Source organism: Armigeres subalbatus, chromosome 1 (genome assembly GCF_024139115.2).
Source record: "Armigeres subalbatus isolate Guangzhou_Male chromosome 1, GZ_Asu_2, whole genome shotgun sequence".
Lineage (NCBI taxonomy): Eukaryota > Metazoa > Arthropoda > Insecta > Diptera > Culicidae > Armigeres > Armigeres subalbatus.
This window is the reverse complement of record NC_085139.1, coordinates 73,155,010-73,173,557: the sequence shown is the minus strand read 5'-3', so window position 1 is coordinate 73,173,557 and position 18,548 is coordinate 73,155,010. Positions and strand designations below refer to the sequence as shown.

Sequence of the window (18,548 nt, the reverse complement as noted above, 5' to 3'; positions counted from 1 at the left end):
ACAAAGTGCGGCGCAGAAGAAAGCAATCACAATTCCCAACAATCAGTGGATAGCGGCGGTGGCCACGACGACCGTCAGCAGATGAGTGGGTTGACGGCATGCCGGATGACTCGAAATCGTAGAATTTCCGGGCTACCAATGTCTCGGAGGATAATGGTGGGCCGGGGTAAATTAATGGGATTTAGGGTGTCCAAGAATTGTTGGCCGCGTCGGATTTTTAGAAGTTCTCTTGTTTTGCAAATTTTGTAATGGTAAAATCGAAAACTTTCTAGGTACCGAAGATTAGTTTGCATAAAATTGAATAAAATTCCAGTTTATTCTTCTTTGTTGCTGACTCGCGGCAAGCCAGAGCCTGGCAACCCTATCATTATCCATTATTCTCACCGCTGTGTCATCATCCATCCAACGAGGCCGCCAAGCGAGAGGCGTCAGAAAAAGTCAACCCTGATTCTTCACCGAATCGCGCCGCCGTCCCCTGAGAAAGGAGCAGCAGCGAAAAGTGTGAGAGACAAAACGTCTGAACAATGGCGCAAACAAATCCTTTTGCCATTGGGGACACACGTCGGTCGGTAGACCTCCCGCAGGACCTGAAACTGCCGGGAGATGATGGTAGGGTCGGCCGATGGCAACTACACAACAATACCAATAATAAACCTGTCACTTTATTTGCCCAAACCTTTCGCACCGGCTGACAAGTGTTCTTCGTCTGCTGCTTACGCTTTTACTGGGTTCGGTTGGACGGAGGCGAAGTGGTGCCAGAGGTCGTTAGTTCGTCCCTGTTGTGTCGCCTCTGTACGGGTTCGGGTTTCGCTTTCATGGATCCGGGTTGCTGATAAGGTTCGAGCTGGTCCATGCCTCCTGCAGCGAACGGCGGAGAGGGGAATTTGATTTTGATGTTGTGCGACGTGTATGTGTGATTACCGAAATTAATGTCCTTGGCAGATGTGCGTGTGGATTCCTCAGTTGATTAACATGAATAATTCCGGATCCTTGGGGACGACTGACGCAGGAACGGAGTGATTAATTGCAGGGTTTCGGTGTAATCGCTCATCCGTTGATCGAATTTAACAGAAGCGGGTTTCCAGGAAAGATTTATTGGACTGGATTCTAATGATGTTGCTTCGGAAAGCAAACAGAAACAAAGATTGCAAGAGATGGCCAAAGGCAGAAATCAACACCGGACGCAAGTGCCACGTCCGGAGTTTCAAACAAAGATTCGGAGGCATTGAGGCGCATCCGGATGCGAAAGTTTGCGTCGCTTTGGATCGCTTTTTTTTTCTAATATCGACCGAAGGGCTACTATACGCAGAACGCCCCGACGGAAACGAATGGGAAGATATGCTCCACTATTTGGTCCACATATCTGTCGGGCAACCAAAGAGAAGAGGGAAATCATTCCGATACCCGAGCATCTTGTTTCCTTCACGGTTCAACGCTCCATCTGAGCTGGTACGTTTTTCTTCGTGAATGTGGGAGGAACTTGTGTCCTGTTTCGAGTCCGAGTCGTTCAGTTGCAATGAAAAGCAAAAAATATGATGAAGTCAGAAGCGTAGTTAGAGTTTTTTGTTTTTATAAAAAACAATCTTTCTTCGGAAGGAAAACCTCCCTTTCATAGACTAACGGTTACAAAGCAAGACGATACCTAGTAAAGGAAAGGAAACTGATTTCGCTTTCCGGGCTGCTGTAGGAAAATTTCTTGTTGGAAATTAAATTATCTCCCATATCATATACAAATGCAAAAGAAGTAAATTAATCGGAAAAAATCGAAAATATTAATTCAAGAAGTGCTTGATAACCACAAAACTGAGAAGCTGTTAGAAATTTCTACAAAAATTGTAGGAATTGTCAAAACGAAATTGATTGGAACATCAAAAATAAACTGTCGGACTTTCCAGAGAAATTTTCGTAATTTACAAGGAAAATCTTCGCAACTTCCAATAAAACTTTCCTGGATTTCAGCGGAAACTCTCCAATTTTCCAACAGAATTTCTAACGGTTTCATTACAACTTTGGTGAAATTTGGAGTCTTCCGAGCCTCTTAAGGTCACTCCTGACGGAATCCAAGTTTGAAAGTTCTCGCGTTTTCGGGGGCACACCACTCGATACGGAGGCGGCGCATAACTGTCATTTTTATTATTTCACGCATGCTGCGACGCAGCAAAGCTAAATCAACAAAAATGACAGTTGTGCTCCGCCTCCGTATCGAGTGGTGTGCCCCCAAAAACGCGAGAACTTTGAAACTTGGATTCCGTCAGGAGTAACCTTAAATAAAGGCTTCCGAGTTTCTAAAAAGAAAGCTCCAGAGTATCTTGAAAAGAGGCCTTCAAGCCTCTTGAAAGAATGTTTCCAAACCTCTTGAAAGGATGCTTCCGAGCCTCTTGAAAGGAGGCTTCCGAGCCTCTTAAAGGAGGCTTCCCTGAAAGGAGGCTTCCAGCCTCTTGAAAGGAGGCTTCGAGCCTCTTGAAAGAGGCTTCCCAGCCTCTTGAAGGAGGCTTCCCAGCCTCTTGAAAGGAGGCTTCGAGCCTCTTGAAAGGAGGCTTGAGCCTCTTGAAAGGAGGCTTGAGCCTCTTGAAGGAGGCTTGAGCCTCTTGAAAGGAGGCTTGAGCCTCTTGAAAGGAGGCTTCCAGGCCTCTTGAAAGGAGGCTTGAGCCAGGCCTCTTGAAAGGGAGGCTCCAGGCCTCTTGAAAGGAGCTTCTGAGCTCTTGAAGGAGGCTCGGGCCTCTTGAAAGGAGGCTGAGCCTCTTGAAAGGAGGCTGAGCCTCTTGAAGGCTTCCAGGCCTCTTGAAAGGAGGCCAGGCCTCTTGAAGGCTTCCAGGCCTCTTGAAGGAGGCTGGGGCCTCTTGAAGGCTGGGCCTCTTGAAAGGAGGCTGGGCCTCTTGAAGGAGGCTTCCGGGCCTCTTGAAAGGAGGCTCTGGGCCTCTTGAAGGAGGCTGGGCCTCTTGAAAGGAGGCTTCCAGGCCTCTTGAAGGGCTGGGCCTCTTGAAAGGAGGCTGAGCCTCTTGAAAGGAGGCTTCCGGGCCTCTTGAAAGGAGGCTCTGAGCCTCTTGAAAGGAGGCTTCTGAGCCTCTTGAAGGAGGCTTCCGGGCCTCTTGAAAGGAGGCTGGGCCTCTTGAAAGAGCTGAGCCTCTTGAAGGAGGCTGAGCCTCTTGAAGGAGGCTTCTGGGCCTCTTGAAAGGAGGCTTCTGAGCCTCTTGAAAGGAGGCTGGGGCCTCTTGAAGGAGGCTTCCAGGCCTCTTGAAGGAGGCTGAGCCTCTTGAAAGGAGGCTGGGCCTCTTGAAAGGAGGCTGGGCCTCTTGAAGGAGGCTTCCAGGCCTCTTGAAAGGAGGCTTCCGGGCCTCTTGAAAGGAGGCTTGGGCCTCTTGAAAGGAGGCTTCAGGCCTCTTGAAAGAGCTGAGGCCTCTTGAAGGGCTGAGCCTCTGAAAGGGAGGCTGAGCCTCTTGAAAGGAGGCTTGAGCCTCTTGAAGGAGGCCGAGCTCTTGAAGGAGGCTGAGCCTCTTGAAGGAGGCTGGGGCCTCTTGAAAGGAGGCTTCCGGGCCTCTTGAAGGGGCTGGGCTCTTGAAGGCTGAGCCTCTTGAGAGGCTTCCAGGCCTCTTGAAAGGAGGCCTGGGCCTCTTGAAGGGCTGAGCCTCTCTTGAAAGGAGGCTTCCAGGCCTCTTGAAAGGAGGCTGAGCCTCTTGAAGGAGGCTTCTGAGCCTCTTGAAGGAGGCTTCCAGGCCTCTTGAAGGAGGCTGGGCCCTCTTGAAAGGGCTGGGCCTCTTGAAGGCTGAGCCTCTTGAAAGGAGGCTGGGCCTCTTGAAAGGAGGCTTCCGGGCCTCTTGAAGGAGGCTGAGCCTCTTGAAAGGAGGCTTCTGAGCCTCTTGAAAGGAGGCTTCCAGGCCTCTTGAAAGGCTGAGCCTCTTGAAAGGAGGCTGAGCCTCTTGAAGGGAGGCTTCCAGGCCTCTTGAAGGAGGCTGGCCTCTTGAAGGAGGCTTCCGGGCCTCTTGAAGGAGGCTTCCAGGCCCTCTTGAAGGGAGGCTTCCGGGCCTCTTGAAGGAGGCTGGGGCCTCTTGAGGAGGCTGAGCCTCTTGAAGGAGCTGGGCTCTGAAGGAGGCTGGGCCTCTTGAAGGAGGCCAGGCCTCTTGAAAGGAGGCTCTGAGCCTCTTGAAGGAGGCTGAGCCTCTTGAGAGGAGGCTGGGCCTCTTGAAGGGAGGCTTCCAGGAGGCTTCAGGCCTCTTGAAAGGAGGCTGGAGCCTCTTGAAAGGAGGCTTCTGAGCCTCTTGAAAGGAGGCTTCCGGGCCTCTTGAAGGAGGCTGGAGCCTCTTGAAGGAGGCTTCCAGGCCTCTTGAAGGAGGCTTCCGGGCCTCTTGAAGGAGGCCTGGGCCTCTTGAAAGGAGGCCCGGGCCTCTTGAAAGGAGGCCTGAGCCTCTTGAAAGGAGGCTTCCTGGGGCCTCTTGAAAGGAGGCCTGAGCCTCTTGAAAGGAGGCTTCCAGGCCTCTTGAAAGGAGGCTCTGAGCCTCTTGAAAGGAGGCTTCTGAGCCTCTTGAAAGGAGGCTTGAGCCTTCTGAAAGGAGGCTGGGGCCTCTTGAAAGGAGGCTTCCAGGCCTCTTGAAAGGAGGCACCGGGCCTCTTGAAGGAGGCTTCCAGGCCTCTTGAAGGAGGCTTCCGGGCCTCTTGAAGGAGGCTGAGCCTCTTGAGGAGGCTGAGCCTCTTGAAAGGAGGCTTCCAGGCCTCTTGAAGGGGCTTCCAGGCCTCTTGAAGGAGCTTCGGAGGCCTCTTGAAAGGAGGCTTGAGCCTCTTGAAGGCTTCAGGCCTCTTGAAAGGAGGCTTCCAGGCCTCTTGAAAGGAGGGGCCTCCAGGCCTCTTGAAGGGAGGCCTCCGGGCATTTTGAAAGGAGACCTCCATACCTCGTGAAAGGAGACCTCCATACCTCGTGAAAGGAGGGCCTCCAGGCCTCTTGAAAGGAGGCCTCGGAGCCTCTTGAAGGGAGGTCTCCGCGCCTCTTGAAAGGACGCTTGCGGGCCTCGTCAAAGGAGGCTTCCAGGCCTCTTGAAGGAGGCTTCCGGGCCCCTCTTGAAAGGAGGCTTCCGGGCCTCTTGAAAGGGAGGCTTGAGCCTCTTGAAGGAGGCTCTGAGGCCTCTTGAAGGGAGGCTGGGGCCTCTTGAAGGAGGCCTGAGCCTCTTGAAAGGAGGCTTGAGCCTCTTGAAGGCCAGGCCTCTTGAAGGAGGCTTGGGCCTCTTGAAAGGAGGCTTCCGGGCCTCTTGAAAGGAGGCTTGAGCCTCTTGAGAGGAGGCTTCAGGCCTCTTGAAGGAGGCTGAGCCTCTTGAAAGGAGGCTGGGCCTCTTGAAGGAGGCTGAGCCCTCTTGAAGGGAGGCTTCCGGGCCTCTTGAGAGGCTGAGCCTCTTGAAAGGAGGCCTGAGCTCTTGAAAGGAGGCTGAGCCTCTTGAAAGGAGGCTGAGCCTCTTGAAGGGCTTCCGGGCCTCTTGAAAGGAGGCTTCCGAGCCTCTTGAAAGGAGGCTTGAGCCTCTTGAAGGAGGCTGGCCCTCTTGAAAGGAGGCTTCCAGGCCTCTTGAAGGAGGCTGGGGCCTCTTGAAAGGAGGCTTCCGGGCCTCTTGAAAGGAGCTGGGCCTCTTGAAAGGAGGCCCGGAGCCTCTTGAAAGGAGGCTCTGGGCCTCTTGAAAGGAGGCTTGGGGCCTCTTGAAAGGAGGCTTCTGAGCTCTTGAAAGGAGGCTTCTGAGCCTCTTGAAAGGAGGCTTCCGGGCCTCTTGAAAGGCTGAGGCCTCTTGAAGGAGGCTGGGGCCTCTTGAAAGGAGGCTGAGCCTCTTGAGGGAGGCTGAGCTCTTGAAGGAGGCTGAGCCTCTTGAAGGAGGCTCTGGGGCCTCTTGAAAGGAGGCTTCCGAGGCCTCTTGAAAGGAGGCCTGAGCCTCTTGAAGGAGGCTGAGCCTCTTGAAGGGAGCTGGGCCTCTTGAAAGGAGGGGCTGAGCTCTTGAAGGAGGCTCTGAGGCCTCTTGAAAGGCTTCCAGGCCTGAGCCTCTTGAAAGGAGGCCAGGCCTCTTGAAAGGAGGCTTCTGAGGGCCCTCTTGAAGAAGGGCTTCCAGGCCTCTTGAAAGGAGGCTTCCAGGCCTCTTGAAAGGAGGCTGAGCCTCTTGAAGGCTTCCAGGCCTCTTGAAGGAGGCTTCCGGGGCCTCTTGAAGAGAAGCTTCCAGAGCCTCTTGAAAGGAGGCTTCCGGGCCTCTTGAAAGGAGGCTTCCAGGCCTCTTGAAGGAGGCTGGAGCCTTCTTGAAAGGAGGCTTCCGAGCCTCTTGAAAGGAGGCTCTGAGCCTTCTTGAAAGGGAGGCTTCCTGAGCCTCTTGAAAGGAGGCCTGAGCCTCTTGAAAGGAGGCCTGAGCCTCTTGAAGGGAGGCTTCTGAGCTCTCTTGAAAGGAGGCTTCTGGAGCCTCTTGAAAGGAGGCTTTCCTGAGCCTCTTGAAAGGAGGCTTCCTGAGCCTCTTGAAGGAGGCTTCTGAGCCTCTTGAAAGGAGGCTTCTGAGCCTCTTGAAGGAGGCTCTGAGCCTCTTGAAAGGAGGCTTCTGAGCCTCTTGAAAGGAGGCCTCCAGGCCTCTTGAAAGGGCCTCGAGCCTCTTGAAAGGAGGCTCAGGCCTCTTGAAAGGAGGCCTGAGGCCTCTTGAAAGGAGGCTTCCGAGCCTCTTGAAAGGAGGCTTCTGAGCCTCTTGAAAGGAGGCTTCAGGCCTCTTGAAGGAGGCTTCCAGGCCTCTTGAAAGGAGGCTTCCAGGCCTCTTGAAAGGAGGCTTCTGGGCCTCTTGAAAGGAGGGCTGAGCCTCTTGAAAGGAGGCTTGAGGCCTCTTGAAGGAGGCTGGAGCCTCTTGAAAGGAGGCTGAGCCTCTTGAAAGGAGGCTTCCAGGCCTCTTGAAAGGAGGCCCGGGCCTCTTGAGGAGGCTGGGCCTCTTGAAGGAGGCTGGGGCCTCTTGAAAGGAGGCTTGAGCCTCTTGAAAGGAGGCTTGAGCCTCTTGAAAGAGGCTTGGAGCCTCTTGAAAGGAGGCTCCAGGCCTCTTGAAAGGAGGCTTGGGGCCTCTTGAAAGGAGGCTTCCGGGCCTCTTGAAAGGAGGCTTGAGCCTCTTGAAAGGAGGCTGAGCCTCTTGAAGGAGGCTGGAGCCTCTTGAAGGGAGGCTTCCGAGCCTCTTGAAGGAGGCTTCCAGGCCCTCTTGAAAGGAGGCTTGAGCCTCTTGAAGGAGGCTTCCGAGGCCTCTTGAAAGGAGGCTGGAGCCTCTTGAAAGGAGGCTTCCAGGCCTCTTGAAAGGAGCTTCCAGGCCTCTTGAAAGGAGGCCCGGGCCTCTTGAAAGGAGGCTTCCAGGCCTCTTGAAAGGAGGCTTCAGGCCTCTTGAAAGGAGGCTTCCAGGCCTCTTGAAAGGAGGCTGAGCCTCTTGAAGGAGGCTTGGAGCCTCTTGAAAGGAGGCTGGGCCTCTTGAAAGGAGGCTTCCAGGCCTCTTGAAGGGAGGCTGGGCCTCTTGAAGGGCACCGGGCCTCTTGAAGGAGGCTGGGCCTCTTGAAGGGGCTGAGCCTCTTGAAGGGGCTCAGGCCTCTTGAAAGGAGGCTGGGCCTCTTGAAGGAGGCTTTCCAGAGCCTCTTGAAGGGGCCTCCGGGCCTCTTGAAGGAGGGCCTCTTGAAGGGCCTGGGGCCTCTTGAAAGGAGGCCTCCAGGCCTCTTGAAGGAGGCCTCCAGGCCTCTTGAAGGGGCTGAGGCCTCTTGAAGGAGGCAGGCCTCTTGAAGGAGGCTTCCAGGCCTCTTGAAGGAGGCTGAGGCCTCTTGAAGGAGGCTTGAGCAGGCCTCTTGAAGGAGGCTTCTGAGCCTCTTGAAGGAGGCTTCCGGGCCTCTTGAAAGGAGGCTTCCGAGGCCTCTTGAAAGGAGGCTCAGAGCCTCTTGAAGGAGGCTGGGGCCTCTTGAAGGAGGCCGGGCCTCTTGAAGGAGGCTTGAGAGCCTCTTGAAGGGCTGAGGCCTCTTGAAAGGGAGGCTGAGCCTCTTGAAAGGAGGCTTCTGAGCTCTTGAAAGGAGGCTTCCGGGCCTCTTGAAGGAGGCTCTGAGCCTCTTGAAAGGAGGCTTCCAGGCCTCTTGAAAGGAGGCTTCTGAGCCTCTTGAAAGGAGGCTTCTGAGCCTCTTGAAAGGAGGCCTGAGCCTCTTGAAAGGAGGCTTCAGCCTCTTGAAAGGAGGCCCGGGCCTCTTGAAAGGAGGCCTGGGCCTCTTGAAAGGAGGCTCTGAGCCTCTTGAAAGGAGGCTTCTGAGCCTCTTGAAAGGAGGCTTCCGAGCCTCTTGAAAGGAGGCTTCCTGGAGCCTCTTGAAAGGAGGCTTCCTGAGCCTCTTGAAAGGAGGCTTCTGAGCCTCTTGAGAGGAGGCTTCTGAGCCTCTTGAAAGGAGGCTTCCAGGCCTCTTGAAAGGAGGCTTCTGAGCCTCTTGAAAGGAGGCTTCCAGGCCTCTTGAAGGAGGCTGAGCCTCTTGAAAGGAGGCTTGAGCCTCTTGAAAGGAGGCTTCTGAGCCTCTTGAAAGGAGGCTTCCGGGCCTCTTGAAAGGAGGCTTCCAGGCCTCTTGAAAGGAGGCTTCCAGGCCTCTTGAAGGAGGCTTTGAGCCCTCTTGAAAGGAGGCTTCCAGGCCTCTTGAAAGGAGGCTTTGAGCCTCTTGAAGGAGCTGAGCCTCTTGAAAGGAGGCTTGAGGCCTCTTGAAAGGAGGCCTCTGAGCCTCTTGAAGGGAGGCCTCAGGCCTCTTGAAAGGAGGCCTCCAGGCCTCTTGAAGGAGGCTTCCAGAGCCTCTTGAAGGAGGCTTCCTGGGCCTCTTGAAAGGAGGCTTCCAGGCCTCTTGAAAGGAGGCTTCTGAGCCTCTTGAAAGGAGGCTTCCAGGCCTCTTGAAAGGAGGCTTCCAGGCCTTGAAAGGAGGCTTCCGGGCCTCTTGAAGGAGGAGGCCTCTGAAGGCCTCTTGAAAGGAGGCTGAGCCTCTTGAAAGGAGGCTTCCTGGCCTCTTGAAAGGAGGCTTCCAGGCCTCTTGAAGGAGGCTTCCAGGCCTCTTGAAAGGAGGCTGAGCCTTGAAAGGAGGCTTGAGCTCTTGAAAGGAGGCTTCTGAGCTTCTTTGAAAGGAGGCTTGAGCTCTTGAAAGGAGGCTTGAGAGCCTCTTGAAGGAGGCTTCCAGGCCTCTTGAAAGGAGGCTTCTGAGCCTCTTGAAAGGAGGCTTCCAGGCCTCTTGAAAGGAGGCTGGGGCCTCTTGAAAGGAGGCTTCTGAGCCTCTTGAAAGGAGGCTCTGAGCCTCTTGAAGGAGGCCTGAGCCTCTTGAAAGGAGGCTTCCTGAGCCTCTTGAAAGGAGGCTTCTGAGCCTCTTGAAAGGAGGCTTGGAGCCTCTTGAAGGAGGCTTCTGAGCCTCTTGAAAGGAGGCTTGGAGCCTTGAAAGGAGGCTTCCTGGAAGGCCTCTTTTGGAAAGGAGGCTTCCAGGGCCTTGAAAGGAGGCTTCCCCTGAGCCTCTTTGAAAGGAGGCTTCCCTGAGCCTTTCTGAAAGGAGGCTTCTGAGCTCTCTTGAAAGGAGGCTTCTGAGCCTCTTGAAAGGAGGCTTCCCAGCCTCTTGAAAGGAGGCTTCCCAGCCTCTTGAAAGGAGGCTTTCCAGGCCTCTTGAAAGGAGGCTTGAGCCTCTTGAAGGAGGCTTCCAGGCCTCTTGAAAGGAGGCTTGAGCCTCTTGAAAGGAGGCTTCCTGAGCCTCTTGAAAGGAGGCTTGAGCCTCTTGAAACGAGGCTTCTGAGCCTCTTGAAAGGAGGCTTCCGGGCCTCTTGAAAGGGGCTTCCGAGCCTCTTGAAAGGAGGCTTCCAGGCCTCTTGAAAGGAGGCCTGAGCCTCTTGAAAGGAGGCTTCCGAGCCTCTTGAAAGGAGGCCTGGAGCCTCTTGAAAGGAGGCCTGAGCCTCTTGAAAGGAGGCTTCCAGGCCTCTTGAAAGGAGGCCTGAGCCTCTTGAAAGGAGGCCTGAGCCTCTTGAAGGAGGCTTCCGAGGCCTCTTGAAAGGAGGCTTCCGAGGCCTCTTGAAGGAGGCTTGAGCTCTCTTGAAAGGAGGCTTCTGAGCCTCTTGAAAGGAGGCTCTGAGCTCTCTTGAAAGAGGCTTCCTGAGTTCTTGAAAGGAGGCTTCCGGGCCTCTTGAAGGAGGCTTCCAGGCCTCTTGAAAGGAGGCCTGAGCCTCTTGAAAGGAGGCTTGAGCCTCTTGAAAGGAGGCTTCCAGGCCTCTTGAAAGGAGGCTTCCAGGCCTCTTGAAAGGAGGCTTCCGAGCCTCTTGAAAGGAGGCTTCTGAGCCTCTGAAAGGAGGCTTGAGCCTCTTGAAGGAGGCTGGCCTCTTGAAAGGAGGCTTCCCAGCCTCTTGAAGGAGGCTTCCCAGCCTCTTGAAAGGAGGCTTCCAGGCCTCTTGAAGGAGGCTTCCAGCCTCTTGAAAGGAGGCTTCCGGGCCTCTTGAAGGAGGCTTCCGAGCCTCTTGAAAGGAGGCCTGAGCCTCTTGAAAGGAGGCTTCCTGAGCCTCTTGAAAGGAGGCTGAGCCTCTTGAAAGGAGGCTTCCAGCTCTTGAAAGGAGGCTTCCGAGCCTCTTGAAAGGAGCCGTCCCAGCCTCTTGAAAGGAGGCTCCCCAGCCTCTTGAAAGGAGGCTAGGCCTCTTGAAAGGAGGCTTCCAGCCTCTTGAAAGGAGGCTTCCCAGCCTCTTGAAAGGAGGCTTCTGAGCCTCTTGAAAGGAGGCTGAGCCTCTTGAAAGGAGGCTTCCAGGCCTCTTGAAAGGAGGCTTCTGAGCCTCTTGAAAGGAGGCTTCCAGAGCCTCTTGAAGGAGGCTTCTGAGCCTCTTGAAGGAGGCTTCCTGAGCCTCTTGAAAGGAGGCTTCTGAGCCTCTTGGAAAGGAGGCTTCTGAGCCTTGAAAGGAGGCTTCTGAGCCTCTTGAAAGGAGGCTTCTGAGCCAAAGAGGCTGAGTTTCTTGAAAGGAGGCTTGAGCTCTTGAAAGGAGGCTTCCTGAGCTCTTGAAAGGAGGCTTCTGAGCTCTCTTGAAAGGAGGCTTCTGGAGCCTCTGAAAGGAGGCTTCTGAGCCTTTTGAAAGGAGGCTTCTGAGCTCTTGAAAAGGAGGCTTCTGAGCCTCTTGAAGGGAGGCCTGGGCCTCTTGAAAGGAGGCTTCCAGGCCTCTTGAAGGAGGCTTCCAGGCCTCTTGAAGGAGGCTTGAGCCTCTTGAAAGGAGGCTTCCAGGCCTCTTGAAAGGAGGCTTCTCTTGAAGGAGGCTTGAGCTCTTGAAAGGGAGGCCTGAGCTCTTGAAAGGAGGCTTGAGCCTCTTGAAAGGAGGCTTCGAGCCTCTTGAAAGGAGGGCTGAGCCTCTTGAAAGGAGGCTTCCAGGCCTCTTGAAAGGAGGCTTGAGCCTGAGCCTCTTGAAAGGAGGCTGGGCCTCTTGAAGGAGGCTTGAGCCTCTTGAAAGGAGGCTTCCAGGCCTCTTGAAGGAGGCTCTGAGGCCTCTTGAAAGGAGGCTTCCGAGCCTCTTGAAAGGAGGCTTCCGAGCCTCTTGAAAGGAGGCTTCCGGGCCTCTTGAAAGGAGGCTTGGAGCCTCTTGAAAGGAGGCTTCCAGGCCTCTTGAAAGGAGGCTTCGAGGCCTCTTGAAAGGAGGCTTGAGCTCTTGAAAAGAGGCCTGAGCTCTTGAAAGGAGGCTTCCGAGCCTCTTGAAAGGAGGCTTCCGAGCCTCTTGAAAGGAGGCTTCCGGACCTCTTGAGAGGAGGCTTGGAGCCTCTTGAAAGGAGGCTTCAGGCCTCTTGAAAGGAGGCTTCGAGGCCTCTTGAAAGGAGGCTTCCAGCCTCTTGAAAGGAGGCTTCTGAGCCTCTTGAAAGGAGGCTTCCTGAGCCTTGAAAGGAGGCTTCTGAGCCTCTTGAAGGAGGCTGGGGCCTCTTGAAAGGAGGCTGGCCTCTTGAAGGAGGCTGGGCCTCTTGAAAGGAGGCTCTTGAGCCTCTTGAAAGGAGGCTTGAGCCTCTTGAAAGGAGGCTTCCGAGCCTCGTGAAAGGAGGCCTCCGAGCCTCTTGAAAGGAGGCGTTCAAGCCTCTTGAAAGGAGGCTTCCAGAGCCTCTTGAAGGAGGCTTCAGAGCCTCTTGAAAGGAGGCTTCAGGCCTCTTGAAAGGAGGCTTCCGAGCCTCTTGAAAGGAGGCTTCTGAGCCTCTTGGAAAGAGGCTTCCGAGCCTCTTGAAAGGAGGCTTCCGAGCCTCTTGAAAGGAGGCTTCCGAGCCTCTTGAAAGGAGGCTTCCGAGCCTCTTGAAAGGAGGCGTCCGGGCCTCTGGAAAGGAGGCGTCCGGGCCTCTTGAAGGAGGCTTCCGGGCCTCTTGAAAGGAGGCTGCCGAGCCTCTTGAAAGGAGGCTTCCGAGCCTCTTGAAAGGAGGCTTCCGAGCCTCTTGAAAGGAGGCTTCCGAGCCTCTTGAAAGGAGGCTTCCGAGCCTCTTGAAAGGAGGCTTGCAAACCTCTGTGAAGGAGGCATCAGAGCCTCTTGAAAGGAGGCTTCCGGGCCTCTTCAAAGGAGGCTTGAGGCCTCTTGAAAGGAGGCTTCCTGAGCCTCTTGAAAGGAGGCTGGAGCCTCTTGAAAGGAGGCTTCCAGACCTCTTGAGAAAGGAGGCTTCGAGCCTCTTGAAAGGAGGCTTCCGAGCCTCTTGAAAGGAGGCTTCCACGCCTCTTCAAAGGAGGCCTCCGAGCCTCTTGAAAGGAGGCTTCCGAGCCTTTTGAAAGGAGGCTTCCGAGCCTCTTGAAAGGAGGCTTCCGAGCCTCTTGAAAGGAGGCTTCCGAGCCTCTTGAAAGGAGGCTTCCGAGCCTCTTGAAAGGAGGCTTCCGAGCCTCTTGAAAGGAGACTCGATGGCTTGGAAAAACTCCCTGGTTCGGCTTTGCGCGGGAGAGTAAATTAATTATAAAGCAAAACCTTCAGTGCGCGTTTGCTTGCGTTTTATATTGGGATTCTCTAGATATTATAGCATTTTGCTCATTCACCTCTGTCTGGCTTAGTTGTGTGCAAGGTATTTTATCAAATTGTGGTACTTACACAATCCAAGTGTAGAACATTACATCAAAAATTAATCGCAATTGCACTACTAAGATCCAAACATTATGCCAAACACAATGCAGGCCGAAGAAATTCAGAAAACTACTAAAACTCGAATGAATCCATTAAATGACATATTTTCGTAAAGGGACGACAATATACTGCATACCTTAGAAGCGAATGTGGAAAAGCTCACGGAAAGCTCGCAGCTGTTCGGCGCATGGGACCCGGCGCGTAACCAGTGAGCCAGTATGCTAATTTTAGAAAAGAATCGCAATATTGGACGCAGAACGATCGCGCAGTCATCGTGCTTTTTTGTTCTACTTAATGCAGTTGATAAATCTACCCGGTTGTATGTATCATATTTTACCTAATACAGATTACCAAGACAAAAAATATTACTTTCACAATTAGCTCTAATTTTCATCTCTTAGATTAGTGTGTTTGCCATTTTGTTCCAAAGTTTGGACAAAAGTAGAAATAAATAAAGTTGAGCTAACTTCCATCCATGGAGAGTTTATGTCACTCGGAAATTCCTTCGACAGTCCCCAAATACACCACCGTTCGAAACCATTTTCTCCGAAAGCATGTTCGAGCACAAACATGCACGAAATTAAATTTAGCTCCCCGTAAGATCTCGGGTGAGAAAGCGTCCCGGGACGGATCCCTAATAAAATATCCTGTATCATGGACAGTTCGAAAAATGGCTCTGTGCAGTAAACCAGTCCCCTATCTACTGTTTCCTTTTACGCCCTCGCCCCAACCCTCACCCGTACAAAATTTCAAATCTCCAGAAACTAAAGAAACGTACAGACCATACACCCGCTCCCTCGTCCCAGTACCCAAAGAAACTGATTGCAGCCGTAGTGGTTGGTACTTACATGTCCGAATCAGGAACCCAATCGTTAGGAGCGGTATTAAAACTGTCCATCGCTGCTGCTGCTGCTGCCGATGTTGGGCGGAGGCTATCATTGCTGAACGGCGGCTGCTACGTCGCCCGGTCGTCCTCAGAGCCTCACTCGGCACCGATCTGCAAAAAGAAAACCGGAAAGGGAACGAAATTATTGCCACGCTGTTGAACTTTTCCGAAGCAAACACATTCATTCACACTCTTTGCCTTTGAACTGAACCGAAAGGGTTCAACGGTACGGGGCATGAAGGACGATTCCAGCTGCGGAATGTGTCTGCGCGCTCGCTCGCTTGTCGTGTGCGGCGGGGCGGGATGGGGTGCGGTGAGGTGAGCAAGAAGCAATTAGATGCCACTCGCAGCGTACCTCACATCCTTCCTCCGGCACCGGGAATCGAAAGAATAAATAGACAAAGCTTAAAAGTTATTATGACTCAGGATCTCCGGGACAAGTCTGTTTGTCTTGTCGGTTCCATGCGATGCGGCTTGGTTCGAATTGACCTACCGCGTGTGGTGGGGGAAATGAAGGGCTTCTGCAGAAATTGGATCGAAAGGCGTGTTTCCCCTCTTTTTTCCTGCCCGGTAGTAGGTGGACAGAGAGAAGAAACATGATTGCTGGTCTGGTTTACCGCCGTCCGTCGTCGTCGTGGTCGTTGTCGTCGTCAGTAACCAAACCTTCTGGTATCTAATAGTCACGAATCGGGAGGATCTGCCGTGCCACGAGTGGTGATAATTACTGATAAAAGGTCAGTAATTAAGGTGAAGCAACGAGACGCTAGGGAGAGTATTAAAATGGTGTTTGCGGGCTTGGAGAGATTTGTAGCGCAGTTAGGACGTGACCATGGAAGATGGTTTCAGGCAGAATGGAGTGAAAATGGAAATCGGTAGCACAAGGAAATTTTCTCACCTAAAAGGCATTACAACTTTCACATGAAAGAAATGAGAGAGAAAGCAATTACAGTTTTATTGAAGTTTATAGGATTGTAAAATGCTATTGAAGTATGATTGTCGTCCTATGGTAAGCTTTGAGAGCCATTAGCATATTCATGACACAGCTGTGATCAACTGATCACTTTGTTTTTATGATGTTATCGTCCTATCAAACTCGATATGAGAGGCCCAAGTTATGAAATTTTGAATCGCTTCCTATTATGTCGACCAATTTCCTTCAAGCTTTTTGATTTTTTGTGAGTGCTCTAATTTTTCAATCACTAAAAATCGATAAAACTGCAGTCAAAAAGTATTGACAGCAGCATAAAATTTCCATAAAAAATAACATCACATCACACCATCAAAAAAAACTATGTTATCATATATAATCGACATAAAATCAGTAATTCGCACGAAATTTTTAATGATATCTAGTATAGAACGATAGTTCTCAATTTTAAAACGATGTGTGTAACAAAGGCATCGAATTTGTTTTCTATCCTACCAACACAAAAAAACACAGTCATAAATACCGTCCCCGAAGCTCATAAATCCATCTAGCGACTAGGCGGATTAGATGTCATTTTTCCAACCCAACTCATCTCGCGCTGGTCGCCCAAAATCAAGCAAAAACTTTCACTCGGTCTGACGTTTCGCCAGCACTCATAAATCTTCAGTCAGTTCTAGTTGTCTTCCTTACGGCGGTATGCCGCACCGCAGCAGCTATGGCAGAGCGGGGGATGTAATGCAACATCTAGAAGCTCATCATTTTCGCCTCGGTGAATTTCTTTTTCGGGTAGCAAATCACGCTCAAATTTCAAAATAAATCTAGAAATGATCCTTAGACGGAGCGAAAAAAAGTAGATGGTGACACTGACTGAAGTAGGAAATCGGTCTTTTCTACTGAAGTGTTTCAAAAATCAATTTAAGAATTAAACCCAGATCTTCAATTCAATCACTTCATTATTATTAACCACATCTAAAAGTAGATAAAGGATTTTTGGTTCGAATTTTAAGATATAGCCGATATATGATGGGACATTTGGACTTATGGAGCTTAAAGAATTCCTTCCATTAGATGTTATGTATACTTAAATATGCAAAATTGCTATTTTGTGCAACACCTGATGGAACGACGAAACCGTCCGATTGTGAGCATTCAATGCTCCCCGAAGCCCTTCTAGATAGATGAGATCTTAACCAGCAAACATTCGCAGAAGACATTTCTAACTTCTCAAGCTTCTTTAGAATAATTGCAAAACAGACATGATGCGGAGCAGCTTTGAAGTCTTATAGAGCCGTATAACAAACTGCCGTCCATGGAACGATAGCCAATAGAGGAGTGTACGACCAGGTTTGTTTTGACAGATCTTCTCGGACAAAATGTTGTATGTTGTAAAAAATGTATATATGTTGTTGCTCAATTTTTTATTTGTTACCAAAGCTTGGTTTGCTAACTGTTCGATAAACGGCAACTCTTTCTAGAAGTCAAAACTTCCTTCAAACGTTGAATGTGAAGCTCAATGTAGTTGCCATGGAGTTTTTTTTTTGGAGTATAATTTTTAAGCTTAGCGGTTCCCTGTCCAATATCTGCAAAACTATCAAACTGCAGTTGAAAAGTGTTGCAGTTTAATGACTTTCAGCTGTTGATCGTCTTGTGTATAGAATTTTGTTAGAAAATACTTTTGTTTGTAGCGATAGAAACAATGATATCGCACCTCAAAAATAACCTAAATAACTTTTTCCAAACCACCTATCAATAGTAGATACTGTGATTATGAATTAATTAGATCATTTTTTTCCAAAAGTATAGTAGAAGCCTAAACCTTCAGGAATATGGTCCACGGTTTCCAATTTATTTCCAAACAGGTGATATCTGCTCAGAAAATCAAAAATTCCGTCCCATTTCAGATCGCTTGCGATTCTGCAGGGAGAGCATCCTGCTTGAGTTTTGCATGCAGAATCGCATCGTTCCGCTTATTTGCCGAAAATGATTTCAAAAGCAGTAAAACCCAATGAAAGCGTATTTTACTTCGTATTTTATGTTACCAATGGATTTATTTTCCATTGTTTTAAGCAAAGAAAGTATATTTGATTAATTCAACGGAGAATAACACGTAGAAATCAAGCAATGATGCAAACCGCGAGTCAAATCATGAACGATTCTCTGTGCCATGAGTCGGGTGGTGTTTGACTCATGCTCGATTTGCAACACTGCTATCGGTAGCCAATATCAACACAGTCTTTTCTAACTGGGTTAGATTTTTTACAAGATTTTGGTCCGCATGGCAAATAAATGGAGTGAAATTTTGGACGTTCCGTGTCGAAATCCAAGCAATTACGCAGCAGGAAATACATGGAAGCAAAATTTGCTTACAAGATTCCCAGGGTATAAGGCTTGGGTAAAATAAACATTATTCAGAAAATTATCTATCTAGTTGAATGCGGGACGTTTCGCGGGACGCTTTTCAGCGCGGGACAAATAGTGAAAATTTGGGACTGTCCCGCGTAACGCGGGACGTATGGTCACATTAATCAAACCCGAACCCGACAATTTTTTTACATTTCTCGCTTAACTTTTCAAAAGGACCTAAGTAACATTTTTTCATAATTTAATTTGAATAGTGCAATCAACAGACTTCTGATTCCGCTTTTGATTCCGGCAATCAAATTAATTCATGAAAAAATGTTACTTAGGTCCTTTTGAAAAGTTAAGCGAGATTTGTAAACCCGTACCCCCCGAATCCGAATTAATTTCATTATTTGAATTATTTTTTCACAGAAATTTCAAGCTAGATATTTTATATTTCGTTTTACATTGGAAAGGATGTAAGCCCAAACCACAAACATGCCTCAAAATTATCTGAAACGGTTGAAAACTATTCGGTACTTTATTTCTCAAGCCCATACCCTTCCCGGACCCGATATTTTACATCTCACTAACCCATACCCGACCCGAACCCGACATTGCACTAATTTTCCAAACCTGAACCCAAACATCGGCAGGTTTAGTTATCAACGTCAACAAAACCAAATCGTTGGATGTAAACACGGTGACTCCTTCCTGTTTCACAGTAGCCGGGCAACCAGTGGAGAATGTTGAAAGCTTCCAATATCTTGATAGCCAAATGGCGTCTGACGGCGGTACCAAGATCGACATAGGCGCACGGATCAAGAAAGCAAGGGCTGCCTTTGCGAGTTTAAGAAATATCTGGAAAAACAGGCAGATAAGTGAACGCACCAAAATACGAATTTTCAACTCTAACGTGAAATCTGTGCTATTATACGCTAGCGAAACATGGTGTGTATCAATGGAGAACACTCAACGGCTGCAGGTGTTCATTAACAGATGCCTGCGGTATACAATTCGGGCCTGGTGGCCTCACAACTGGATCTCAAATAACGAGCTCCATCGTCGTTGTCACTAGAGGCCGATAGCAACAGAAGTTCGGGATCGGAAGTGGGGCTGGGTCGGCCATACTCTACGTAGGGGCGGAAACGAAATCTGTAAACAACCCTTAGACTGGAACCCAGCGGGACATCGCAGCAGAGGCAGACTCAGAGGCTCATGGCGGCGAAGCCTCAATAAAGAAATAAAAGAAGTCGACCGAAATCTAACCTGGCAACAGGTTAAAGCGATAGCCGGGCATCGCTCAGGATGGAGATCTTTCAAGTCGGCCCTTTGCACCACCGGAG

The 18,548-nt window shown here is 50.7% G+C and overlaps 1 protein-coding gene across 8 annotated transcripts in view; it reads right to left on the bottom strand.

The window, feature by feature from the left end:
* The window catches only part of LOC134227108 (cadherin-87A), a 1,007,180-nt gene that overhangs the window by 396,099 nt on the left and 592,533 nt on the right, over window positions 1-18,548 (bottom strand). For all 8 annotated transcript variants that reach the window (XM_062708398.1, XM_062708391.1, XM_062708382.1 and 5 more), the window contains one exon: window positions 13,897-14,045. In XM_062708398.1, coding sequence (XP_062564382.1) covers window positions 13,897-13,987 — 91 coding nt within the window. In that variant the 5' untranslated portion in view covers window positions 13,988-14,045. The remainder of the gene's footprint in view (window positions 1-13,896; window positions 14,046-18,548) is intronic.